This window comes from Lagenorhynchus albirostris, chromosome 4 (genome assembly GCF_949774975.1).
Source record: "Lagenorhynchus albirostris chromosome 4, mLagAlb1.1, whole genome shotgun sequence".
Classification (NCBI taxonomy): domain Eukaryota; kingdom Metazoa; phylum Chordata; class Mammalia; order Artiodactyla; family Delphinidae; genus Lagenorhynchus; species Lagenorhynchus albirostris.
This window is the reverse complement of record NC_083098.1, coordinates 62572170-62596005: the sequence shown is the minus strand read 5'-3', so window position 1 is coordinate 62596005 and position 23836 is coordinate 62572170. Positions and strand designations below refer to the sequence as shown.

The 23836-nt window shown below is 38.3% G+C and overlaps 1 protein-coding gene across 6 annotated transcripts in view; it reads right to left on the bottom strand.

The window, feature by feature from the left end:
* TMPRSS11A (transmembrane serine protease 11A) overlaps window positions 1-23725 on the bottom strand; it is a 51059-nt gene extending 27334 nt beyond the window's left edge. For 2 of the 6 annotated variants that reach the window (XM_060148071.1, XM_060148074.1), the window contains exons 1-3: window positions 23618-23677; window positions 2948-3066; window positions 815-933 (exon numbers count right to left, since the gene is read on the bottom strand). In XM_060148071.1, coding sequence (XP_060004054.1) covers window positions 815-933; window positions 2948-3066; window positions 23618-23628 — 249 coding nt within the window. In that variant the 5' untranslated portion in view covers window positions 23629-23677. Of the gene's footprint in view, window positions 1-814; window positions 934-2947; window positions 3067-3086; window positions 3206-15693; window positions 15840-23617 lie in introns of all 6 variants that reach the window. The other 4 variants (XM_060148075.1, XM_060148073.1, XM_060148072.1 and 1 more) reach the window with 4 other exon arrangements.
* Between the last annotated feature and the right edge of the window lie 111 nt (window positions 23726-23836).

Here is a 23836-nt window from a genome sequence, read left to right as displayed (position 1 = left end):
GCATGTGGACAAAGATCAAATAGTGGCATGAAAAAATGAAAATGGTTTGAGAAAGAAAGGAAATGTTTTGAGTAAAAAATGATTCTTTGACTAAAACAAACCAACACCTGACATTTCCACCCTTTTAAGATAATTTTATGCTCTGTGCTTCTTTGTCAAGGCAGTTAACTTGACCTTAGTTTTTGAGTGAGGGTTCACACACATCGTGAGCAGAGCTGTTATGCAACTGAGTTTACTTTTTAGGGGGGGTGGGGGTGGGGACAGTCTTGTATTTCAGTTTTAACAAAATTGTTAGCAGTTCATTTGAATATTGCACAATAGGTCTGGGTATTTTATCTTAATTAGTGTGTTTTTGAGATAAAATGAACATTTATAATCCTCTTTCCTTTTTTCATGTATTTAAAAAATATTTTAAGTCCTAAAATGTGGTCTAACAAAAAAAGCATGTGGTTTTACCAATAACCACTTCTGGTATGTTTAAGCTTTTCAGTTGGGTAGTATCGTGGTGGAATGGGGGAGCGAAGGGCTGGGATACCTTGGCTTCCGTTCTCTCACTTTTAAATGAGGTGGTTTAAAAAGTGGTTTATCAGAATCACCAATCTGCTAGAATGCAGATTCCCTTACTCCTCTCTCCCTACCCACCCACCCCATCAGACACTGATTCAGAAGATCTGGAGTGGGACCTGGGAATCTGCAAGATGATTCTGATGCAAATTGTCTGAAAATCATGTTTTAAGAAATAGTGGAGAAAATGATTCACAAAATCCCTTCCTCCTGCAATATTTTATGATAGAAACAATTTTATCTGACTTACCAAGTTTTCACTCATCTCCTGTAAGTCCTTAAGCTGGTATGGGCTGCTTTGTCCAGAATTACTTTTGACTCGTAGATCTGAAATTTTAAAGGTGCCATGATAATACTCCATTTTCTGGCCTGTGATGAAAAGAAAAAGTAGGAAATTAAGTGGTTTGAGGGTAGATTTTGGGATCTAAGGCCCAACTATAATGGGGCTAATATGAAATCTTGAATATATCTCTGAGACTTCAATAATAAATATAATAAAAATAATGATTAATGTTATATGTTAATAATAGTAGCTGGTATTTATTCAGTGCCTACTATGTGCCAAGCTCTGTTCTGGGCACTTTATATGTATTAATTCATTTGACTCTCACTAAGCTCTCTAAGACTGGCATCACCTTCATTTTACAGATGAAGAAAGTGAGGCAGGAGGCATTAAGTAACTTGCTCTGTGCTATACAGCTAGTTAGTGGCCTCTCCAAGTTTAAACCCAGACAAGTGTGGCTCTAGAGCTGGAATATTTAATTACTGTATTGCTTCTTGCTGCGGTGAAATGTATACCACCTTGTACTCTACTGGAAGTAGAGGTAAATAAGTGTTCTTGTAAATTTTGGTTTTTAATGGAAGAGCCAGGCACACTAAGAAAGGTGTGAAAAGAAAGGCAGGGAAAAAACTGCCTGAGGTGGGAGGTGAGAACAGTGTGTAAAAGGGATGAATCAATCAGATTTCTGCTCATCTCTCAGGAAAGGTTATAAAAAACAGAGCAGTGGAGGAGTATGGTAATCTTAGGAGTATGGCCCTGGTGGGGCAAGAAATCTACAAAGAGTTAAAGATAGAAAATGGAGCAACCACAGAAGCATATCTCTCCTTGGGAAGCTGTGGATCTAGGAAAGAAAGAGGACCTCAGGATGGTCTGTCTCCTAGGGACATCTCTGGACTCTGTAGTGCTTTTTTGGTCCCCCCGATTACTAATCTATATAGTCCATTTGTAATTGAACCCTCTACTCATAGAAAAGGGGCTTCTATACATTAAATTAGCTGACCCGAGAATCTTTTGCCATTGGTGTAAACTACAGATGGGGTAGTTATATGGGCCCCAGAACTATGTTCTTAAGCCCTTTAAAGCTCCTAAAAGAATCTGGACTCCCCCATCAAGTCTGAGGAAAGAGACAACAGATAAGTCCATTCAGGTAAGTCCCCTGAACTAGTTGTCTTATCACATACATCTGTGTGAGATTGACATTGTGGACATTTGTCAAAAATGTAAATGGTTTGCACTCTGCAGAGTGATGCAATGTAAAAAGAGAATTCTGCAATGAATTTTTGTGGGATTATAAATATATCAGGCAATAGAAAAATCTCTCGATATTGTTTTGGAAAGAGTAAAATTTTTTCTCTAAAAATAAGTAATAGGGGCTTCCCTGGTGGTGCAGTGGTTGAGAGTCTGCCTGCCGATGCAGGGGACACGGGTTCGTGCCCCGGTCCGGGAAGATCCCACATGCCGCGGAGCGGCTAGGCCCGTGAGCCATGGCCTCTGAGCCTGCTCGTCAGGAGCCTGTGCTCCGCAACGGGAGAGGCCACAGCAGTGAGAGGCCCGCGTACCGCAAAAAAAAAAAAAAAAAAGAAAAAAAAAAAGTAATAATACTGTATCATATTTATACTTTACCAATAATTTTAAAATTCATTATTTCATTGGACACGTGCTTTTCTTTTTCCCTAGAAATGTTAGTGGGCAGAAAATGCTGAGTAAAAGAGCCAATTTTAATAACTAATTCATCATAATTTTTCACTTGCATATACATGAATGATTAGAGTTTATTGTGATTACTAGTAAATTTTAGACAATTACTATTTTGGTCTTTTGTATAGATTCTGAAAAGAATACTAGACTGTGAGCTCCAAGGAGGTGGGAAATTTATCTGCTTTGCTTAATGCTGTTTCTTGAGTTCCCTGAAAAGTACTTGGACATACTAAACATTCAGTAGTTATTTGTTGATGAAATGACTGAATAAATTAAAAAATTCAAAATGTGGACATTTACTAGTGAAAGTACATTATTTTTGGATGGAAATAAATTTACATTTATTCAAATGAAGCTTTACAGAAAACTGAAATCAAACTGAGCAAAATCCACAATTTTACCTACCAGAGACTAAGAAGTAAGCCAGAAGACCAGTGGCCACAGTTACCACTGTCAGTAATAACACAATAAGGGCAATCATCCATGGTTTCAAACCTCTGCTTTGGGTGCCAAATCCTACCGATCTGCAAAAAGGAAAACTCACCAGTTACTCTCATGTTGTAACGGTTACAGGCTTTCTGCTGCTTCTTGGATAAGTGCACGTTGCTTTAGCCCACCTTTCCCAGCAAGAAGACATTTGTCTTCAATTTTGGTCAAGGTCATCTAGGCATGAAGGGGGGTATTAAAAAGATCAGTATCTGGGAATCCATGCTATTGCTCCTGGTTTCTATTTCTAGAGGCATTGGGTGGATCTCTGTGGTGGCCATTCCTGACTTCTCTTAGCAGTGTGGTCCAAAGTAGCACATATGCTTGAAAAAAACCATTCCTTCTTTCTCCAACAATTTCTTTAAAAAAAAAATCTCTTTTATCCTTTTAAAGTTTACAGAGTGATTTCAAATATATTCTCATTTATTCTTTATCTTTCATTTCTAACTATTATGAAACTTTTCAGACACAGAAATTTAGAAAGAATGGTATAGTAGAACACCCCTATATTCATCACATCATTTTGTCAGTTAACATTGTTACTATAATGGCTTCATTCATTATTTTCTGCTGTATTTTAATGTAAAATAGGACTTCATGAGTTTTTACCAAATCATTATTATAAGCAATTAGGATATTTACAATATAACCACAATACCATAACACTCTTAAAAAATTAACAGTATTTCTCTAATCTTTTTATCTTCTAAACAAAATCCATCTTCAGATTTCCTTTATTGTCCCTATTTACAGATGGATTGTACAAATCAAAGACCTCATAGTACCTTGGTTGTTATGTCTTTTAAGTCTTTTTTAACATAAAAGAGTCCAGCTTGCTTTTTAATTTTTAATGGCATTGACTTGTTGAAGAGATCAAGCCAGTTTTTCTTTAGAATGTCCACCTTCTGGACTTGTCTGAATGCTTTCTTGTGATCTCATTTAACTTGTTCTATCCCCCTCATTTCTTATAAGCTTAAATTTAGATCTAAAGGTTTGATTAGATTTAAATTAATTTGGCAAAAATACTTCAAAAGTGATGCTATATACTTTATATTGCATCACCTCTGGATTAGAGGAAATTTCCACAGTTTAGGAGAAAAAAGGTAACTCTTTGCTCTTCCTCTAGTTATGCTCAACAATAGCGATAATCACATTGTAGTAACTGTTTATTTTCAAGTATATTAACCTATACGTAACAGTGAACTCAATGGGTTAAACTAGTCATGTTCATCTTTTAATCATTAAGACCTAATAAGGTGCCTGGTACAGAGTAGGAATTTTATAAATCCATGAGAATCAAGCAGGTATTATACCAACCTTACATATGAAACAACAGAGGCTGAGAGAGAAGATGTCTTATTTATTAGAGCCAGGAGACTTAAAAGGACCCAGGTCATCTAACGCATTTTCTAGTGCTCCTTCTCTGCAACTTGCCATTGTAGTCAACTTAATTTATCTCTTTCATTAGAATTTATCTTTTTGTGTGTGTATTGAAAAGCTAATTCTTTGGGGGCAGAGGTATTTTTCATGTTTCACAATATTTAGTGCATTGATTTACTCTAAGTAGACTTTTAATAAATATTGATTGATTTACAGGAATTTTTTTTAATATAAAATACTTTTATACATAAATGCCAGCATGAAAGATATAAACTGTTTGGACCTAAATAGTTAAGAAGGTAATAGTTTTGGCATAAGTAATACATTTAGCCAATAAACTACTTAATCCTATATGAATAAACTTTCAACATAATATCAACTTTTATGAATGTGAACAAGCAATGCATGAAAGCAAATATGCATCCTCAACCTCCCATTCTGGAGAGGTCCTATTAATGATTTGCATAATATCACTTCAGATTTGAAAGGAAATATACATAGTAAACCCTTTGGAATCTAGCCTGTTTGTAGGTAGAGATGCTCAAGCATTCTTTTCCTGCTTTACCTGCACCCATAAAACAAACACTGGTGTATTAATCTTCTGTTGCTTGCTGTGTAACAACTTACCACTAGTGAAACTTGAGAGACCTGAATTTTGTTGTGTATGGAAAATACTGACAATGCACATTGACTGATTTAAAAGAATCTAGACAACTGGCTGTCGAAAGGCAGTTTTGGATGGACAAGACCTAAGGTTCCAGAACATAAAAACAACAAACAGGAGGAGCTTCAAGATGGCGGAAGATTAAGACTCGGAGATCACATTCCTCCCCACAAATACATCAGAAATACATCTACACGTGGAACAACTCCTACAAAACACCTACTGAACGCTGGCAGAAGGCCTCAGACCTCCCAAAAGGCAAGAAACTCCCTATGTACCTGGGTAGGGCAAAAGAAAAAAGAAAAAACAGAGACAAAGAATAGGGACGGGACCTGCACCAGTGGGAGGGAGCTGTGAAGGAGGAAAGGTTTCCACACACTAGAAGCCCCTTCGTGGGCAGAGACTGCGGGTGGTGGAGGGGGAAGCTTCGAAGCCGCGGAGGAGAGTGCAGCAACAGGCGTGCGGAGGGCAAAGCGGACAGATTCCCGCACAGAGGACCGGTGCTGACCAGCACTCACCAGCCTGAGAGGCTTGTCAGCTCACCTGCCGGGGCGGGCGGGGCTGGAGCTGAGGCTTGGGCTTCTGAGGTCGTATCCCAGGGAGAGGACTGGAGTTGGCGGCGTGAACATAGCCTGAAGGGGGCTAGTGCGCCACAGCTAGCTGGGAGGGAATCTGGGAAAAAGTCTAGAGCTGCCAAAGAGGCAAGGGACTTTTTCTTGCCCCTTTTGTTTCCTGGTGCATGAGGAGAGGGGAATAAGAATGCAGCTTAAAGGAGCTCCAGAGACAGGGGCGAGCCGTGGCTATCAGCGCGGACCCCAGAGACGGGCATGAGATCCTAAGGCTAATGCTGTAGACACCAAGAAGCCTGTGTGCAAGCACAGGTCACTATCCACACCTACCCTCCCGGGAGCCTGTGCAGCCTACCAATGCCAGGGTCCCGTGATCCAGGGACAACTTACCCGGGAGAACACATGGCACACCTCAGGCTGGTGCAATGTTAGGCGGCATCTGCCACCGCAGGCTCGCCCCGCACTCCGTGCCCCTCCCTCCCCCGTGCCTGAGTGAGCCAGAGCCCCAGAACCAGCTGCTCCTTTAACCCCATCCTGTCCTGAAGAACAGACGCCCTCAGGCGACCTACACGCAGAGGCAGGGCCAGATCCAAAGCTGAACCCCGGGAGCTGTGCGAACAAAGAAAAGGAAATTTCTCCCAGTAGCCTCAGGGGCAGCGGATTAAAGCTCAACAATCAACTTGATGTACCCTGCATTTGTGGAATACCTGAATAGACAACGAATCATCCCAAATCGAGGAGGTAGACTTTGGGAGCAACGATATATATTTTCTCCCCCTTTTTCTTTTTGTCAGAGTGTATGTGTATGCTTCTGTGTGTGATTTTGTCTGTATAGCTTTGCTTTTACCATTTATCCTAGGGTTCTGTCTGTCCGTTTTTTTTTTAATTACTTAAAAATTATTTTTCTTAATATTTTTTATTTTAATAACTTTATTTTATTTTATCTTCTTCTTTCTTTCTTTTTTTTTCTTCCCCTTTTATTCTGAGCCTTGTGGAGTACAGGTTCTTGGTGCTCCAGCCAGGAGTCAGTGCTGTGCCACTGAGGTGGGAGAGCCAAGTTCAGGACACTGGTCCCCAAGAGACCTCCCAGCTCCATGTAATATCAAATGGTGAAAATCTCCTAGAGATCTCCATCTCAACGCCAAGACCCAGCTCCACTCAACGACCAGCAAGCTACAGTGCTGGACACCCTATGCCAAACAACTAGCAAGACAGGAACACAAACCGACCCATTTGCAGAGAGGCTACCCAAAATCATAATAACAGACACCCCAAGACACACCACCAGACGTGGAACTGCCCACCAGAAAGACAAGATCCAGCCTCATCCACTAGAACACAGGCACCAGTCCCCTCCACCAGGAAGCGTACACAACGCACTGAAACAACCTTAGCCACTGCGGACAGACACCAAAAACAACGGGAACTACGAACCTGCAGCCTGCAGCCTGCAGGTCTCTCCTGCAGGAGACCCCAAACACAGTAAGTTAAGCAAAATGAGAAGACAGAGAAACACATGGCAGATGAAGGAACAAGGCAAAAACCCACCAGACCTAACAAATGAAGAGGAAATAGGCAGTCTATCTGAAAAAGAGTTCAGAATAATGATAGTAAAGATGATCCAAAATCTTGGAAATAGAATGGAGGAAATACAAGAAACGTTTAAGAACAAGAACCTGGAAGAACTAAAGAGCAAACAAACAGTGATGAACAACACAATAAATGAAATTAAAAATTCTCTAGAAGGGATCAATGGCAGAATAACTGAAGCAGAAGAATGAATAAATGACCTGGAAGATAAAATAGTGGAAATAACGACTGCAGAGCAGAATAAAGAAAAAATAATGAAAAGAATTTAGGACAGTCTCAAAGACCCATGGGACAACATTAAACACACCAACATTCGAATTACAGGGGTCCCAGAAGAAGAAGAGAAAAAGAAAGGTACTGAGAAAATATTTGAAGAGATTATAGTTTAAAACTTCACCTAATATGGGAAAGAAAATACTTAATCAAGTCCAGGAACCACACAGAGTCCCATACAGGATAAATCCAAGGAAAAACACGCCATGACACATATTAATCAAACTATCAAAAATTAAATACAAAGACCAAATAGTAAACGCAGCAAGGGAAGAACAACAAATAACACACAAAGGAATCCCCATAAGGTTAACAGCTGGTCTTTCAGCAGAAACTCTGCAAGCCCAAAGGGAGTAGCAGAACATATTTAAAGTGATGAAGGGGAAAAACCTGTAACCAAGATTACTCTACCCAGCAAGGATCTCATTCAGATTTGATGGAGAAATTAAAACCTTCACAGACAAGCAAAAGCTAAGAGAATTCAGCACCACCAAACCAGCTTTACAACAAATGCTGAAGGAACTTCTATAGACAGGAAACACAAGAGAAGGAAAAGACCTACAATGATAAACCCAAAACAATTAAGAAAATGGTAATAGGAACATACATATCAATAATTACCTTAAATGTAAATGGATTAATTGCTCCAACCAAAAGACATAGACTGGCTGAATGGATACAAAAACATGATTCATATATATGCTGTCTACAAGAGACCCACTTCAGACCTAGGGACACATACAGACTGAAAGTGAGGGGATGGAAAAAGATATTCCATGCAAATGGAAATCAAAAGAAACCTGGAGTAGCAATTCTCATACCAGACAAAATAGACTTTAAAACAAAGACTATGACAAGACACAAAGAAGGACACTACAGCATGATCAGGGGATCAATCCAAGAAGAAGATATAACAATTGTAAATATTTATGCACCCAACATAGGAGCACCTCAACACAGGCAAATACTAACAGACATGAAAGGGGAAATCGACAGTAATGCAGTCATACCAGGAGACTTTAACACCCCACTTTCCCCAATGGACAGATCATCCATAATGAAAATAAATAAGGAAACACAAGCTTTAAAAGATACATTAAACAAGATGGACTTAATTGATATTTATAGGTCATTCCATCCAAAAAAAACAGAATACACTTTCTTCTCAAGTGTTCATGGAACATTCTCCAGGATAGATCATATCTTGGGTCACAAATCAAGCCTTGGTAAATTTAAGAAAATTGAAATCATATCAACTATCCTTTCCGACCACAATGCTATGAGAGTAGATATCAATTACAGGAATAAATCTGGAAGAAATACAAACACATGGAGGCTAAACAACACACTACCTAATAACCAAGAGATCACTGAAGAAATCAAAGAGGAAATCAAAAAATACCTAGAAACAAGTGACAATGAAAACACAATGACACAAAACCTATGGGATGCTGCAAAAGCAGTTCTTAGAGGGAAGTTTATAGCTATACAAGCCTATCTTAAGAAACAAGAAACATCTCAAATAAACAAACTAATCTTACACCTAAAGGAATTTGAGAGAGAAGAACAAAAAAAACCCAAAGTTAGCAGAAGGAAGAAATCATCAAGATCAGATCAGAAATAAATGAAAAAGAAATGAAGGAAACGATAGCAATGATTAATAAAACTAAAAGCTGGTTCTTTGAGAAGATAAACAAAATTGATAAACCATTAGCCAGGCTTATCAAGAAAAAAGGGAGAAGACTCAAATCAATAGAATTAGAAATGAAAAAGGAGAAGTAACAATTGACACTGCAGAAATACAAAGGATCATGAGAGATTAATACAAGCAACTCTATGCCAATAAAATGGACAACCTGGAAGAAATGGACAAATTCTTAGAAATGCACAACCTTCTGAGACTGAACCAGGAAGAAATAGAAAATATGAAAAGACCAATCACAAGCACTGAAATTGAAACTGTGATGAAAAATCTTCCAACAAACAAAAGCCCAGGACCAGATGGCTTCATAGGCAAATTCTATCAAACATTGAGAAGAGCTAACACCTATCCTTCTCAAACTCTTCCAACATATGGCAGAGGGAGCAACACTCCCAAATTCATTCTGCAAGGCCACCATCACCCTGATACCAAAACCAGGCAGAGATGTCACAAAGAAAGAAAACTACAGGCCACTGTCACTGATGAACATAGATGCAAAAATCCTCAGCAAAATACTAGCAAACAGAATCCAAAGGCACAGTAAAAGGATCATACACCATGAGCAAGATGGGTTTACACCAGGAATGCAAGAATTCTTCAATATATGCAAATCAATCAACGTGATACACCATATTAACAAATTGAAGGAGAAAAACCATATGATCATCTCAATAGATGCAGAGAAAGCTTTTGACAAAATTCAACACCCATTTATGTTAAAAACCCTCCAGAAAGTAGGCATAGAGGAAACTTTCCTCAACATCATAAAGGCCATATATGGCCTTTATATGGCCATAAAACCCACAGCCAACATCGTCCTCAATGGTGGAAAACTGAAAACATTTCCACTGAGATCAGGAACAAGACCAGGTTGCCCATTCTCAGCACTATTATTCAACATAGTTTTGGAAGTTTTAGCCACAGCAATCAGAGAAGAAAAAGAAATAAAAGGAATCCAAATAGGAAAAGAAGAAGTAAAGCTGTCACTCTTTGCAGATGACATGATACTATACGTAGAGAATCCTAAAGATGTTACCAGAAAAGTACTAGAGCTAATCAATGAATTTGGTAAAGTAGCAGGATACAAAATTAATGCACAGAAATCTCTTGCATTCCTATACGCTAATGATGAAAAATCTGAAAGTGAAATTAAGAAAACACTGCCATTTACCATTGCAACAAAAAGAATAAAATACCTAGGAATAAACCTACCTAAAGAGACAAAAGACCTGTATGCAGAAAATTATAAGACACTGATGAAAGAAATTAAAGATGATATAAATAGATGGAGAGATATACCATGTTCTTGGATTGGAAGAATCAACATTGTGAAAATGACTCTACTACCCAAAGCAATCTAAGATTCAATGCAATCCCTATCAAACTACCACTGGCATTTTTCACAGAACTAGAACAAAAAATTTCACAATTTGTATGGAAACACAAAAGACCCCGAATAGCTAAAGCAATCTTGGGAAAGAAAAACGGAGCTGAAGGAACCTGGCTCCGTGACTTCACACTATACTACAAAGGTACAGTAAGCAAGACAGTATGGCATCTGCAGAGAAACAGAAATATAGATCAATGGAACAGGATGGAAAACCCAGAGATAAAGCCACACACATAGGGTCACCTTATCTTTGATAAAGGAGGCAAGAATATACAATGGATTAAAGACAGCCTTTTCAATAAGTGGTGCTGGGAATACTGGACAGCTACATGTAAAAGAATGAAATTAGAACAGTCCCTAACACCATATACAGAAATAAACTCAAAATGGATTAACGACCTAAATGTAAGGCCAGACACCATCACATCTTAGAGGAAAACATAGGCAGAACACTCTATGACATAAATCACAGCAAGATCCTTTTTGATCCACCTCCTAGAGAAAAGGAAATAAAAATAAACAAATGGGACCTAATGAAACTTAAAAGCTTTTGCACAGTAAAGGAAACCATAAACAAGACGAAAAGACAACCCTCAGAATGGGAGAAAATATTTGTAAATGAAGCAACTGACAAAGGATTAATCTCCAAAACATACAAGCAACTCATGCAGCTCAATATCAAAATAACAAACAACCCAATACACAAATGGGCAGAAGACCTAAATAGACATTTCTCCAGAGAAGGTATACAGATGGCCAGCAAACACATGAAAGAATGGTCAACATCATTAATCATTAGAGAAATGCATATCAAAACTACAATGAGATATCATCTCACACCGGTCAGAATGGCCATCATTAAAAAATCTACAAACAATAAATGCTGGAGAGGGTGTGGAGAAAAGGGGACCCTCTTTCACTGTTGGTGGAAATGTAAATTGATATAGCCCCTATGGAAACAGTATGGAGGTTCCTTAAAAAGCTAAAAATAGAATTACCATATGACCCAGCAATCCCACTACTGGGCATGCACACTGAGAAAACCATAATTCAAAAAGAGTCATGTAGCACAATGTTCATTGCAGCTCTATTTACAATAACCAGGACATGGAAGCAACCTAAGTGTCCATCAACAGATGAATGGTAAAGAAGATGTGGCACATATATACAATGGAATATTACTTAGCCATAAAAAGGAATGAAACCTAATTATTCGTAGTGGGCTGGATGGACCTAGAGACTATCAAACAGAGTGAAGTAAGTCACAGAGAAAGAAACAAATACTGTATGCTAACACATATATATGGAATCTAAAAAAAAAATGATAATGGTCAGAAGAACCTAGGGGCAAGACAGGAACACAGATGTGGACATACTAGAGAATGGACTTGAGGATACGGGGAGGGGGAAGGGTCAGCTGGGACAAAGTGAGAGAGTTACATGGACATATATACACTACCAAATGTAAAATACATAGCTAGTGGGAAGCAGCCGCATAGCACAGGGAGATCAGCTCGGTGCTTTGTGACCACCTAGAGGGCTGGGATAGGGAGGGTTGGAGGGAGGGAAATGCAAGAAGGAAGTGATATGGGGACATATGTGTATGTATAACTGATTCACTTTGTTATAAAGCAGAAACTGACAGACCATCTAATAAAGATGTTAAAAAAACCCAACAAATAGAAGCTTCATGGGATATGACATTATTTAGCCTCTTAATTGGCTTAAAACCTAGATTCAGAAGTGAAGCATAATTTAAAGACTATTTAGTACAATGTAACACATTTTCCAGTTGGGGAAGTTGAGCCCTAGAGATGATTAAGTGCCTTCTCCAGTATAATAAAGCTAGTAGTCATCTCAAACTCATGTCTTCTAACTTGTAGTATGCTATTTTTTCTCAGTGCCAGAGTACCTCCCCATTGATTGCATTTTAATTCTTAACTAGATTTATTATTTATATATTCATCTCTTCACTTATTCATTCTTCATTTATTTTCTTAGAGAATCTTATCAGTGTGTCTTCAAGTCATTCAAAACCAACAGTGGACCAAAGGAGAAAGGCTAGACCTCAAGCAGATTTACAAGCTTTCAAATCTATCTTCCCATGATAACATAGTTCCTCTGAGTAGGACAAATGGAGAAAGTAGATGCAGGAAGATCACATCCCTGCCACCAAGATGCACACAAACTCACACTATTACAGGCTGTGAGACACTAGGCAGAAGAGTGGTTCAACACTCACTGATACACTGCCTCAAGTGCCATGGAGGTCATGTCCAAAAATGCAATACAAGGAGCTGTTAACATCTTGCGGGAAATGGTGGCCAACAAACAGGGGTGATCAGCTGTCAGAAGTTTCTCCTTTTGAGAAAACTTTTGGGGAATGTAACAGGTGCGCAAGACCAAATTATAAATGCTGCAGGAGCCATGGGTTAAAGCTGTAACTACTTAATCCTATATGAATAAACTTGCAACTTAGTATCAACTTGCATGACTATGAACAAGCAAGGCATGAAAACAAATATGCATCATCAACCTCCCATTCTGGAGAGGTCCTATTAATGATTTGCATAATATCACTACAGATTTGAAAGGAAATATACTCAGTAAAGCCTTTGGAATCTAGCCTGTATGTAGGTAGAGATGCTCAAGCATTTTTTCCCTGCTTTACCTGCACCCATAAAACAAACACTGGTATATTAATTTTCTGTTGCTGTGTAACAAATTACCACAAAGTTAGCAGCTTAAAACAACAGTCACTTCTTCACTCACAGTTCTGTATGTGGCATGGTTGAGTTCTCTGCTCAGGATCTCAGGAGGGTGAAATCAAGGTGTTGGTTGAGGCTGCAATCTCACCTGACGTATGTGACCCTCTTCCAGGCTCACTTAGGTTTGAGGCAGAGCTCAGTTCCTTGAAGCTGAATTGGGGTTCCTGTTCCCTTGCTGGCTGTCAGTCAGAGGGCTCTCAGCTGCTAAATGTCACCCACATTCTTTGCCATGTAGCCCACTCCATCTTCAAAACCAGCAATGGGGAATCTCCTCCCATCAAATTTCTTTCACATTCTGAATCTCTTTCTCCATGTAGAGCCTTGTTCTATTTTAAGGTGTCACCTGATTAGGTTAGGCCTACAAATTAGAATCTCTTCATTTAAAAGTCAACTGACTTGAGACCTTCATTATATCTGCAAAATCCCCTCACAGCAGCACCTAGGTTAGTGTTTGAATAATTGGGTGAAGGAGTGTATACCCCAAGGGTTGGGAATCTTGGAGGATCTTAGAAGTTTTTCACAACTGAAAATATTATGACTTTCATAAAAAGGGACAGAAATCTACAGCTTTCAAAGAAAAGCATGTGAGATTTAAAATCTTCTCTAATTTTTGTGGAGCTGGGGCAGAACTATTTCATTAAAAGGGAATTCTATTTTAAGCATAAAATTAGAAGACGACTGTTTTATTCAAGTAACAACTTGGGGGGAATACAAAGTGAACTCTTCTAAATTAAAGTAGGAAAAAAGCTAAAAGTAATCCCTGATCATGACCTAATTAGCACTTTGCATTCCTTTAAGGAGAGGGCAAGTACAGCAGATATTTATTCAGAGTAGTAACCTATAATCTGCGTGAAATCCAATTTATCATATCCATTACACCTTCATTAACTTTGATTATTCAGTGTTTAGAAGGGTGTATTTATGGCATGATTTTTCCAAAGATGTTATCAATAAAAACATAGTGATAATATGAATAAATTTGTGACTTTGTCTTCTGCAATCTTGAAGACCGAAAGATATACACCTTGAAGAATATATAGAGCAGTATGAATTGTTAATGATCAGAGTTGGGATATTCATTTCCTTAGTAACAAAACTCTAAGCTGGGGACTTCCCTGGTGGTCCAGTGATTAAGACTCTGCGCTCCCAATGCAATGGGACTGGGTTTGATCCCTGGTCAGGGAACTAGATCCCGCATGCCACAACTAAAGATCCCACACGTGGCAACGAAGATTCCATGTGCCGCAACTAAGACCTGGCACAGCCTAATGAATAAATAAATATTTAAAAAAAAAACAAAAAAAACCAAAAAAAAACCCTCTAAGCTGATGACTTCTATATATGTGAGTTCAAAGATGACTTGAGTTAGCAGAAGACATAATGGACCCCCTATTCCACATGGATCTTCCTTTTCCTATAAAGACCTCCCCTGAAGGCAGTAACTTTGGCTCACTCCACAGTCAACTACATGCCCTTTATCATTTTTGCTATAAGCTCCAAATCTTCCCTTTTCAGGATTATTTTTCTGCTTTCCTGTAGTTACATTTTACCATTATACAAATGTAGATACATGTGATTATTATAAAAATGCCAATTTACAGACAGGTTATGTTCCCATAAATCTTCACAGAGAGAGTTTTCTGGTGTTTAAGATATACTATCTGATTTAAAAAGAAATTATTGGTTAGTTTCCCAGGCCAACCTACAAGTCTACTGAACTCCTAATATAAACTGTCAAAGATGCTAATGCACTGAATTCCTGGGAGATGGTGCAGAAAATTTGCTTCTCTTTTCCTAGCCTGGCTCCCACCCCTGGAGGAAAGTTCTTATAGAACTAAAGTGCCAAACTCTCCTTCCACCAGTGAAAATTGTCATTCCCTTTGAGTGGCTGAACTCAGTCATTTGTTACAGAAAAGCAACCTTTTGTGGTGACCTAATATGCTCTGATATTCCTGTGACTATTTTAGAATGACCATTTAGTACTAAAAGTGATAAGAACAAGAGCTACTATTTAGTAAGTGCTGACTTCGTAGGATGTGTTGATTTTATCCTTTAAATGCTCTTGTCAGTAGAATGATTTATCTTCATTTTACAGGTGAACAACTTGCTCAATTCATGCAGCCAGAAGCAGAGGCAGAACCTAGCTCTGGCCACTGTGACTCAGAAGCCCTTTTTTTCTGTAGTATGATATTTTCTTTTGAGAGTGATTTTTTTCCCTTTTACAAAACAGACTTCCTATTAATCCAAATGAATAATGTGTGGAACATCAAGAAGCATAAAAGGCAGGTGAAGAGTTTTATGAAGTGAAAGCAAGGGTTGGTTTACTGACCAGAGGGACCACCCACGTCCATTGTGGTCAAGTCTTGAATTTGTTTTTGCTTTCACTTCTTCTTCCTTTCTACTGGCTTTAAATTCTTGTGAACTCTCAAGAAGTAAGTATTCCCTTATCCCTCTCCAGACAGTAGCAGAGGTCATCTAGAAGGGAGGAGGAAGGAAAGAGGGCTGTGAAAGCAGGCATGTACGAGGAGAATTAATTACCATATTTGGGCTTGTCTGTAAACTTTGGAGGCTTTTATTTAATTTGACACTTTTTCCATGCTGCCATATGTTCCCTATAAGTTTTATTTCTTGAGATATTATGTGTACACCTATCTTCTTGCCCCAAAGTGCGGAAGATCTTGAAGACAGTGAGTAAGTCATATACAGCATTGAGGCATTTCTCAAGAAGTGTTCCCAGGTAGTGGGGTAAAGGGAGGTTTCCCATATTTAAATAGGTTTGGAAAAAAATGGGTTAAAGAAAGTTAAATAGGATTCTCACTTCTAGAAGTCTTAGAGCCTTTAATGGTTTTAAAAGGGAGTAAAGAGGCTTCCCTGGTGGCGCAGTGGTTGAGAGTCCACCTGCCAATGCAGGGGACACGGGTTCGTGCCCCGGTCCGGGAAGATCCCATATGCCACGGAGCGGCTGGGCCCGTGAGCCATGGCCGCTGAGCCTGCGCGTCCGGAGCCTGTGCTCCGCAACGGGAGAGGCCACAGCAGTGAGAGGCCCGCGTACCGCAAAAAAAAAAAAAAAAAAGGGAGTAAAGGTGAGGCAGCATTTCTGCTTTGGCTTTGCATATATCCTATTAACTGATACAACCCCAGTACCAAATACATTATCTGACTCTTGGTAAATACTTGAATACTATTTAATGAATTGGACTGAAATAAAAGTTTTCCAAATGTGCTCATTAAAAATCACCCTATCTAGTGGTATCTCATGGGAGTCTGATGTTCCACAGAACACAGTTTTGAAAACATGGCTCTAGATGTATTTACACCAGTGTGCTGCTCCATGGAATGCTTTATTGTCAGGAAGTTAAAAAAAAAAAAAGAAGAAACAAAGAAAACTTCTGATTTTCCTTCTATATTTAACTTCCAGATATGAATGGAGTGAGGGTTGGGACAAAGAGAGAAGGGCAAAATTGAATAAAATACCACTGTGAGTCTAGACCAAAGAATATCTTCTGTAGAAAATAATGAAGAGTTTCAGGCTGAGCTGAATTCAGGGGACTCAGAAAAAGAAAATGAGAATGCCAGAAAAGACAAGACTCAACTTCTTCACATATCTAGGGAAATGCCTTCATCCTTGTCCCAGGGGTGGAAATTAGGCACACTGGCAAAAAGGGAGCATAACTGAGAATTTTGAGCTGGAAGAAGAAAACGTGACCTAAAGGGGATTGAGAATACCTCTCCTGGATTCCGCATGGATGTACTTCTTCCTCTTGGAGGGATATTCCCACCCCTGACAATTCCTGACGGGAACACAATTACTCATTCTTTATCACATCTGACCTGCTGGGCTGGATTTACTCCAAATCCTGGCAGCTCTGTCTTTCCTCTAGCATCTACCCAGCCCTAGTGAGTTAAATTAATTTCAGATTCTTATCCCTTCTAGGTTTCCCTGTCCTGGTTCAGTAAGGAGGCATTCTCTAGCCTTATTCTAAGAAATGACTGGCATTTAATTCTCTCACCTTCATATATAAGCAAAATAGGGAGTTTTATTGTGCTAGTTTAGCACAAAGTCTTTCATTTTATTTTATTTTATATATATATATTTTTTGGCTGTGTTGAGTCTTAATTGCAGCATGTGGGCTCCTTTTTGCAGCATGTGGGATCTTTTCGTTGCGGCACAGGCTCTTTGTTGTGGCACACGGGCTTCTCTCTAGTTGTAGCATGTGGGTTTTCTTTCTTTAGTTGTGGCGTATGGGCTCCAGAGTGCATGGGCTCTGTAGTTTGTGGCACGTGGGCTCTCTCGTTAAGGCGCACGAGTTCAGTAGTTGTGGCACGCGGGCTTATTTGCCCCCGCGGCATGTGGGATCTTAGTTCCCTGACCAAGGATGGAACCCACGTCCCCTGCATTGGAAGGCGGATTCTTTACCACTGGAACACCAGGGAGGTCCCACATAGTCTTTCTTAAATGGTGTTGAACTTAGATTTTGCGTTAGAGGTAGAGCATAGTCACATGTTAGTTTAAATTAATGCAACATGATTGAACTCACTTCTACAGGGGGTGGTATAGTATTAAGGATAAGAGCCCAATCTCTTGAGCTGAACTACCAGAGTTCAAATCCTAGCCCTGCCACTTGCTAGCTCTGTAATAGGTGGCAACGTATTTGTCCCTTTTTTGTTTTAGTTCCCCCATTTGTAAAATGGAGATGCAATTAATACCTACTTCACAGGATTTCCATGAAAATTAAGTGCATTAATTCATGTGAAATGACCAGCACATTGTAAATGCTATATAAATATGAGCTATTATCAGTATTTTTGTTCTTCTTAATATTACACACTTGTTAGAAATTTGCCATGCTGAGAAAGTTGACATTTCACCCTGAGAATATTCATGGTAGGTAATTTTTATACCAGTAGCATTTTGGAATTTAGGATCATCTTGGAGTGGCCCTGCAAGAGAAAGCTTAGATAGGTAGTATATTAGGAAATCCCCCAAATATTTTAAATGCAATGTTAATCAACAAAAATGTGTCCTTGGGTGGCCCTGAGTGACACATTGAAATAGAAATCCTGTTTTACAAGTACACTATTAGTAAGGGAAAAAGAGATTCAGTAACAAAACAGAAATTTATTACAGATGTTCTAGTTTACTAGAAAAGGTAGACAGCACCAGATGTTATGGAGTTGTGTGATGTGTGTGTTTGGTTTAGTCTAGCATGTTTTTGACACAAAGTGCAGTCCCACCTATTAAGGTTTGTAAAATATGTCTCAGGTTAGAGGTTAAGATCTAGGCTAGGAGTCTATGCATGTGTGCAAAATGAGTTGTTTGTATACAAATGCCTGGATCAGAGCCTTATATACCATAAATATGTCCTAGCAAACTACTGAGAATTACTCATATATTGCAATATTTCTTATTCCTCCTTTGTCCTTTAATTTGTCCTTTTATGTATCCATTCAACTATTCATCCATCTGTCCATTTACTCAACTATTTTTCTTTTCCACAACGTTTCATTGAGTCTTTATTATGTTTTAAGGAATCATGCAGGGCTTAGGAGGCAAGGATGAATAAAATATGGTTTCTACCCTCATGTAACTCATGATACAACATATAATGCTTTTGTCTCAATCTGTGCCATATGGATGATAATAAGTATTGTAAACTTCTTTTCTATAAATATTTAAAATATCACAAATAATGAATTTCCATTAAGGTAACAAAAATGAGAGTTAAAGATTATGAAATAATAGAAAATATATATATTGGTCTCTGCCCCCAGTTCCTTCTAAAACCTTTGTAATTTCCCAAGTGATGAAGAGCACTTGGAACATCTTTTGTTCTAATATTTGGTCTTTGGCCCCAGTTCCTGAGATAGAGGTCTTAAAGCCCTTGGAGTTTCCTGGGTGATAGCAGTGTCTTTTATTCCAGTTAGATACTCTTGATGGGCTCCTAGATGGCTTCAAGATGGGGGCTAGTCTTTCTGGGGGCCAGAAAGACGAAGCCATGATTAGAAGCTTGGAACTTTAAGCTCCACCACCCGCTTCTATCCTCTGGGAAGAGAAGGGGGCTGGAGATCGAGTTAATAATCATTCATACCTATGTGATGAAGCCTCCACAAAAATCCCAGTCGTATATGATGAAAGAGCTTCTGGGTTGGTGTACACATCTACGTGCTGGGAGGAGGGAGCATCTCAACTCTTTGAGGACAGAATCTCCTGCATTGGGGACCCTTCTAGACCTCACCATATATATTGTCTCATCTGGCTGTTTATACATATCCTTTAATAACCTTTGTAATAAACTGGTAATCTAGTAGGTAAACTGGTTTCCTGAGTTCTGTGGTCACTCTAGCAAATTACTCAAATCAGACGAGGGGATTGTAGGAAGCTCCATTTTATAGCCCACCAGTCAGGAACACAGGTAACAACTGGGACTTGGGATTGATATCTGAAGTGGCAGCACGGGCAGCCTTATGGGACTGAGCCCTTAACCTGTGGGGCCTGCACTAACTCTGGTTAGTGTCATAATTGAATTGAATTGTAAGATTCCCAGCTGGTGTTGGAGAATTGCTTGGGGGAAAACCCTACCCAGCTGATGTCAGAAGTATTGTGTGTGGTAATAGTGTGATAGTAAAGAAAAACACAGTTTTTCCAATACAAAGATTTTTTTTTAATTCCTTTAAGTTTTTACCTGCCTGGACAAACCTTCTCTAGGCCTATTTGTATTGCAGATCTGCCCTACCTTTTAGAGTCAAAGGACTTTGGCTTCAGTCCATGCTTATAACTCTTTAACATGTATCTTGAGAAGTTAATGAAACCTCTCTGAATTTCAGTTTTCTCACCTGTAAGATGGTGATAATAAATACTACCCAAGGATGTGAGGTAGTGAAATGAGTATATGAAAGACTCTAGCACATATCAAATTCCTACTCTGGGTCAGGAGTTTTCATAGGAGCTATCTGATGTATTTGTTGCCACAGCTTGGTGAGGTGTGTCTTATCACCATTCACTAATAAGGAACTGAGGATCAGAGAGGAAAATCAACACAGGTTCCAAAGCTAAGGGGAGGCCTTATCTTTCTGACTTCGAATCTATCAGTACCATTCGTAACCAGGCCACTCTGATCATGAATGTGAAAGCCTTTAGTAGTACGCTGTTCAGTTGTTGCTTATATTATTTTTGTATCCGTAGTGGGTCAATTTCCTGTCGTTGCCCAGATGTTTCAGAGGCACAGTTATGAATGTATTGGGGGTAAGATGGTGTGTATAGCTTGGGTTTAAAGCTCAATAACTCTATAATCTAGGGCTGCTTTCTTTTTTTGTAAAATGGAATAATAATAGCTAACTTATATGAGGATTGTAAATAAATGAGATAATATATGGAAAATGATGAATATTTTGTAAATAGGTAATAAATGGTAGATGCTATTACAGTAATTACAAATAAACTACCACCTACTATAGATTCATATATGCTTACCTGAACATAAATTTCTATTATCTTGGTTTCCAAGTATTTTGTATACATATTTGCCAGCCTCCCTATTTTATCTACAAATACATTATTCTTTGTATGACAGACAATTGGAAAGAAGAAAAGCAAAAGAAAGAAGAGGATGATATATAGTAGCCTTTAAATTTCAATGATTTTAATACATATATAGATAAAGTTTTACTGCATAACTAACATTATGAATCTCTTACTCAAATTTTAAATTAAAATGGAAAAATTGATTTTTTTCTCTTGAAAAAAACAGGATATCCTAATAGTTAAGCTTAGGCTTGAGTTCTAGACTGCCTCAAATCCCAGCTTCCACTCATTAGCCTGTGATGTAGGGCTAGTTACTTTTTCATCTAAAAAATGGAGATAATAATAGTACCTAATCATAGAATTGTTGTGAGAATTAAATGAGGTAATATAATATGCATATGTGGCACCCAGCAAGCACTATGAGTTTGCGAAAAACTAACAAAACAGTAACATTTAATTGATAATTTACACAAAATTTAGTGATCAGTAAGTAACATGGAGGTTTTACCTTGTTATTTTGGCTTTAACTCTGAAGATATAGTTTTTGAGTATATTAGAGAATGACCTTAGCAAATTAACAAGTTGATTTAAATGAGTATTCAAAATGAAATTAAAATGTACAACATGAGTGCTTGAGAAGCATTTTCTCTAAATGAGGATAATGACAAGGAGAAATCTAATTTTTGCATTTATTAAGCAATGCTGAAAATAATGGCAATAGGAAGAGAGAGATGCCCGTCATCTGGGAACAGGACAGCAATCTCAGATGAAGAAGTCATTTGATATTTTATCTTTTATAAGAGAAATAATTGAGATTTTCAGTGAATATATCACCCAACTAATCAATTTATAGGAAAGAGTAGGCGTATGGATATTGCTAAAGGCAAATACAAATGGATATTCACAGCAAAGTTGGAACACTAAATACTATCTCTGAAAGGTAGAGAGAAGGGTCAAAAACCCATAGAAAAGAGATCCAAGTTTCAACAGACCAGAAACAGCAAAGATGAATCAAGTACATTTTGACACAGCTTCCACACTGAGTTTCTTGTTAGTGGAGAGGTAAGGATGGCCAACACGACTATAGAATGTACTGTAAAATTAGTGTAGGTGAGACATAGGGTGTCATAGTAATTATTAAGCATTTGCTTTGCCTCAATCCTTAAGACTGCCTGGCCATCTCCTGCAAATCCTCCAAATCCTGGATTAATGTTCCATTAGTTTATCTTAAAGAAACCATAAACATTCAGTGTTTCTCACTGTCCCCTTTCTTTGTCATGGATGTCCTGAACAATTGCACTGACCCCTAATATTACTCCTATAATTTACTTCCCTTAAGCTGGAAACATTCCTCTAAACACATAAATATGCATTAGAAAAGAAGACTTTTGGTGTCCATAATAATGAGACTTGATTTTTTAAAAGAATAATTTGGGGAATGTGAAATACGAAAGGTTGGAACTACTGCTCTATAATATCATGATTTCCATAGACATGGAATATGCATTTTCAAATTCAATGAATTTTAATAAGCAAAACACTAACTCTAGATATTTACATTTGTTTATTCATTAATTTGTTCAACAAATATGTGGAGTGCCAATTACGTGTGAAGCACTGTAGACCCTGCATAAGGATGTCAGAGACCCTCTGGCAATTACTATTTGCTTACTAAAGGACTGATCCAAATGTGCATTTTATTAGTGGGGAAGGAAGCCCAGTGAAGTTCACTAATTTAGGGGCTGACCTAGTGTCAAGTTCTCATCTCTGAAAGGCCCCAGATGGAATCCTTGCCACCTAGAGAGGCTGCAAGAATCCAGGAAGACTGGATTTAAGGAGTTGTGGGTTGCAGTGCTCTGATCTTGACATCACAGCTCTGTCGATACAGAGAAGCCCCTTAAGATCTGTTTCTCTTAGATTCATCACTTTAAAATAGTAGTTGGTAACTGTTCTGCTGATCTTACAGGGGTGTCCTGACTATTAAATGAAATAAAATATGTAAAAATGTTTTGAAAATGGCATACATCTAAGCAATCTTGAAATATTATTGTCATTGATGTTTAAAATCACTATTTTAATTGTATCAAAGGTTATACCAAGAAGTCTTATTTTTTTCCTCTCCTTTGCATGTGGCAAACCTTACTTTGAAAAAAAAACTTGAAATAATTTATAGTTTTCTTTTCTCTTTAATATTTAACATGAAAAATTTTAGAGAGTAAACAGTTTCCCTAATCAGGATCTCGTCTCCTTTCTCTCCCCAAGAAGTCCTGAAATATCTATGAAGGCAGGTGTCTTGGCAGATTTTGACCTCCCAATCTGCATTAGTTCCCATTGACTGACTATAAGGTATGAGGAAAAGGAGCTGAAGGAAAGTATTACAGAAGCTAAATTTAGTCAGATTACTGAAAGGAGGCTTTTCTTAAAACAAATTAACATCTTTCTCCCCCATCCCCCTCCAAAATCAGAAGCAGTCAAAACAACAATGTAATATAGTTTTTCATTAACTTCCTCTAAAATCCCAACTATTGAACTTGGTAACATGAAATAATGTTAATAATGAATTTTAATACAAAAATATTGATTTTAACTACAGAGATTAATTAATCCAGCTGCTATAATAATTCCACAAACTTCATAACATCCAATGTAGGCAGTCCTCCGACATTCCGGGGATCTAGCCACTGACAGACTGTAGAACAAACAAGCCATTACTAAACAAAACTGAACTTACCGATTCATCATCTGTGGGAGGAAGAATATGATCTTAGAGGTCTGCGTGCACTCACCTTGACTTTCTAATCAACAATATGACATCTCTAGATATATTAGAGGTCTATGGCTGGAAGACATAAGGAAACAAATTACAAGTACTTGAAATAAAACTAGTTTGACAAGTCTGAACAGAGAAGCCTCAACCCATAGAATAGCTCCAGAGACAGCATAGTCCCAA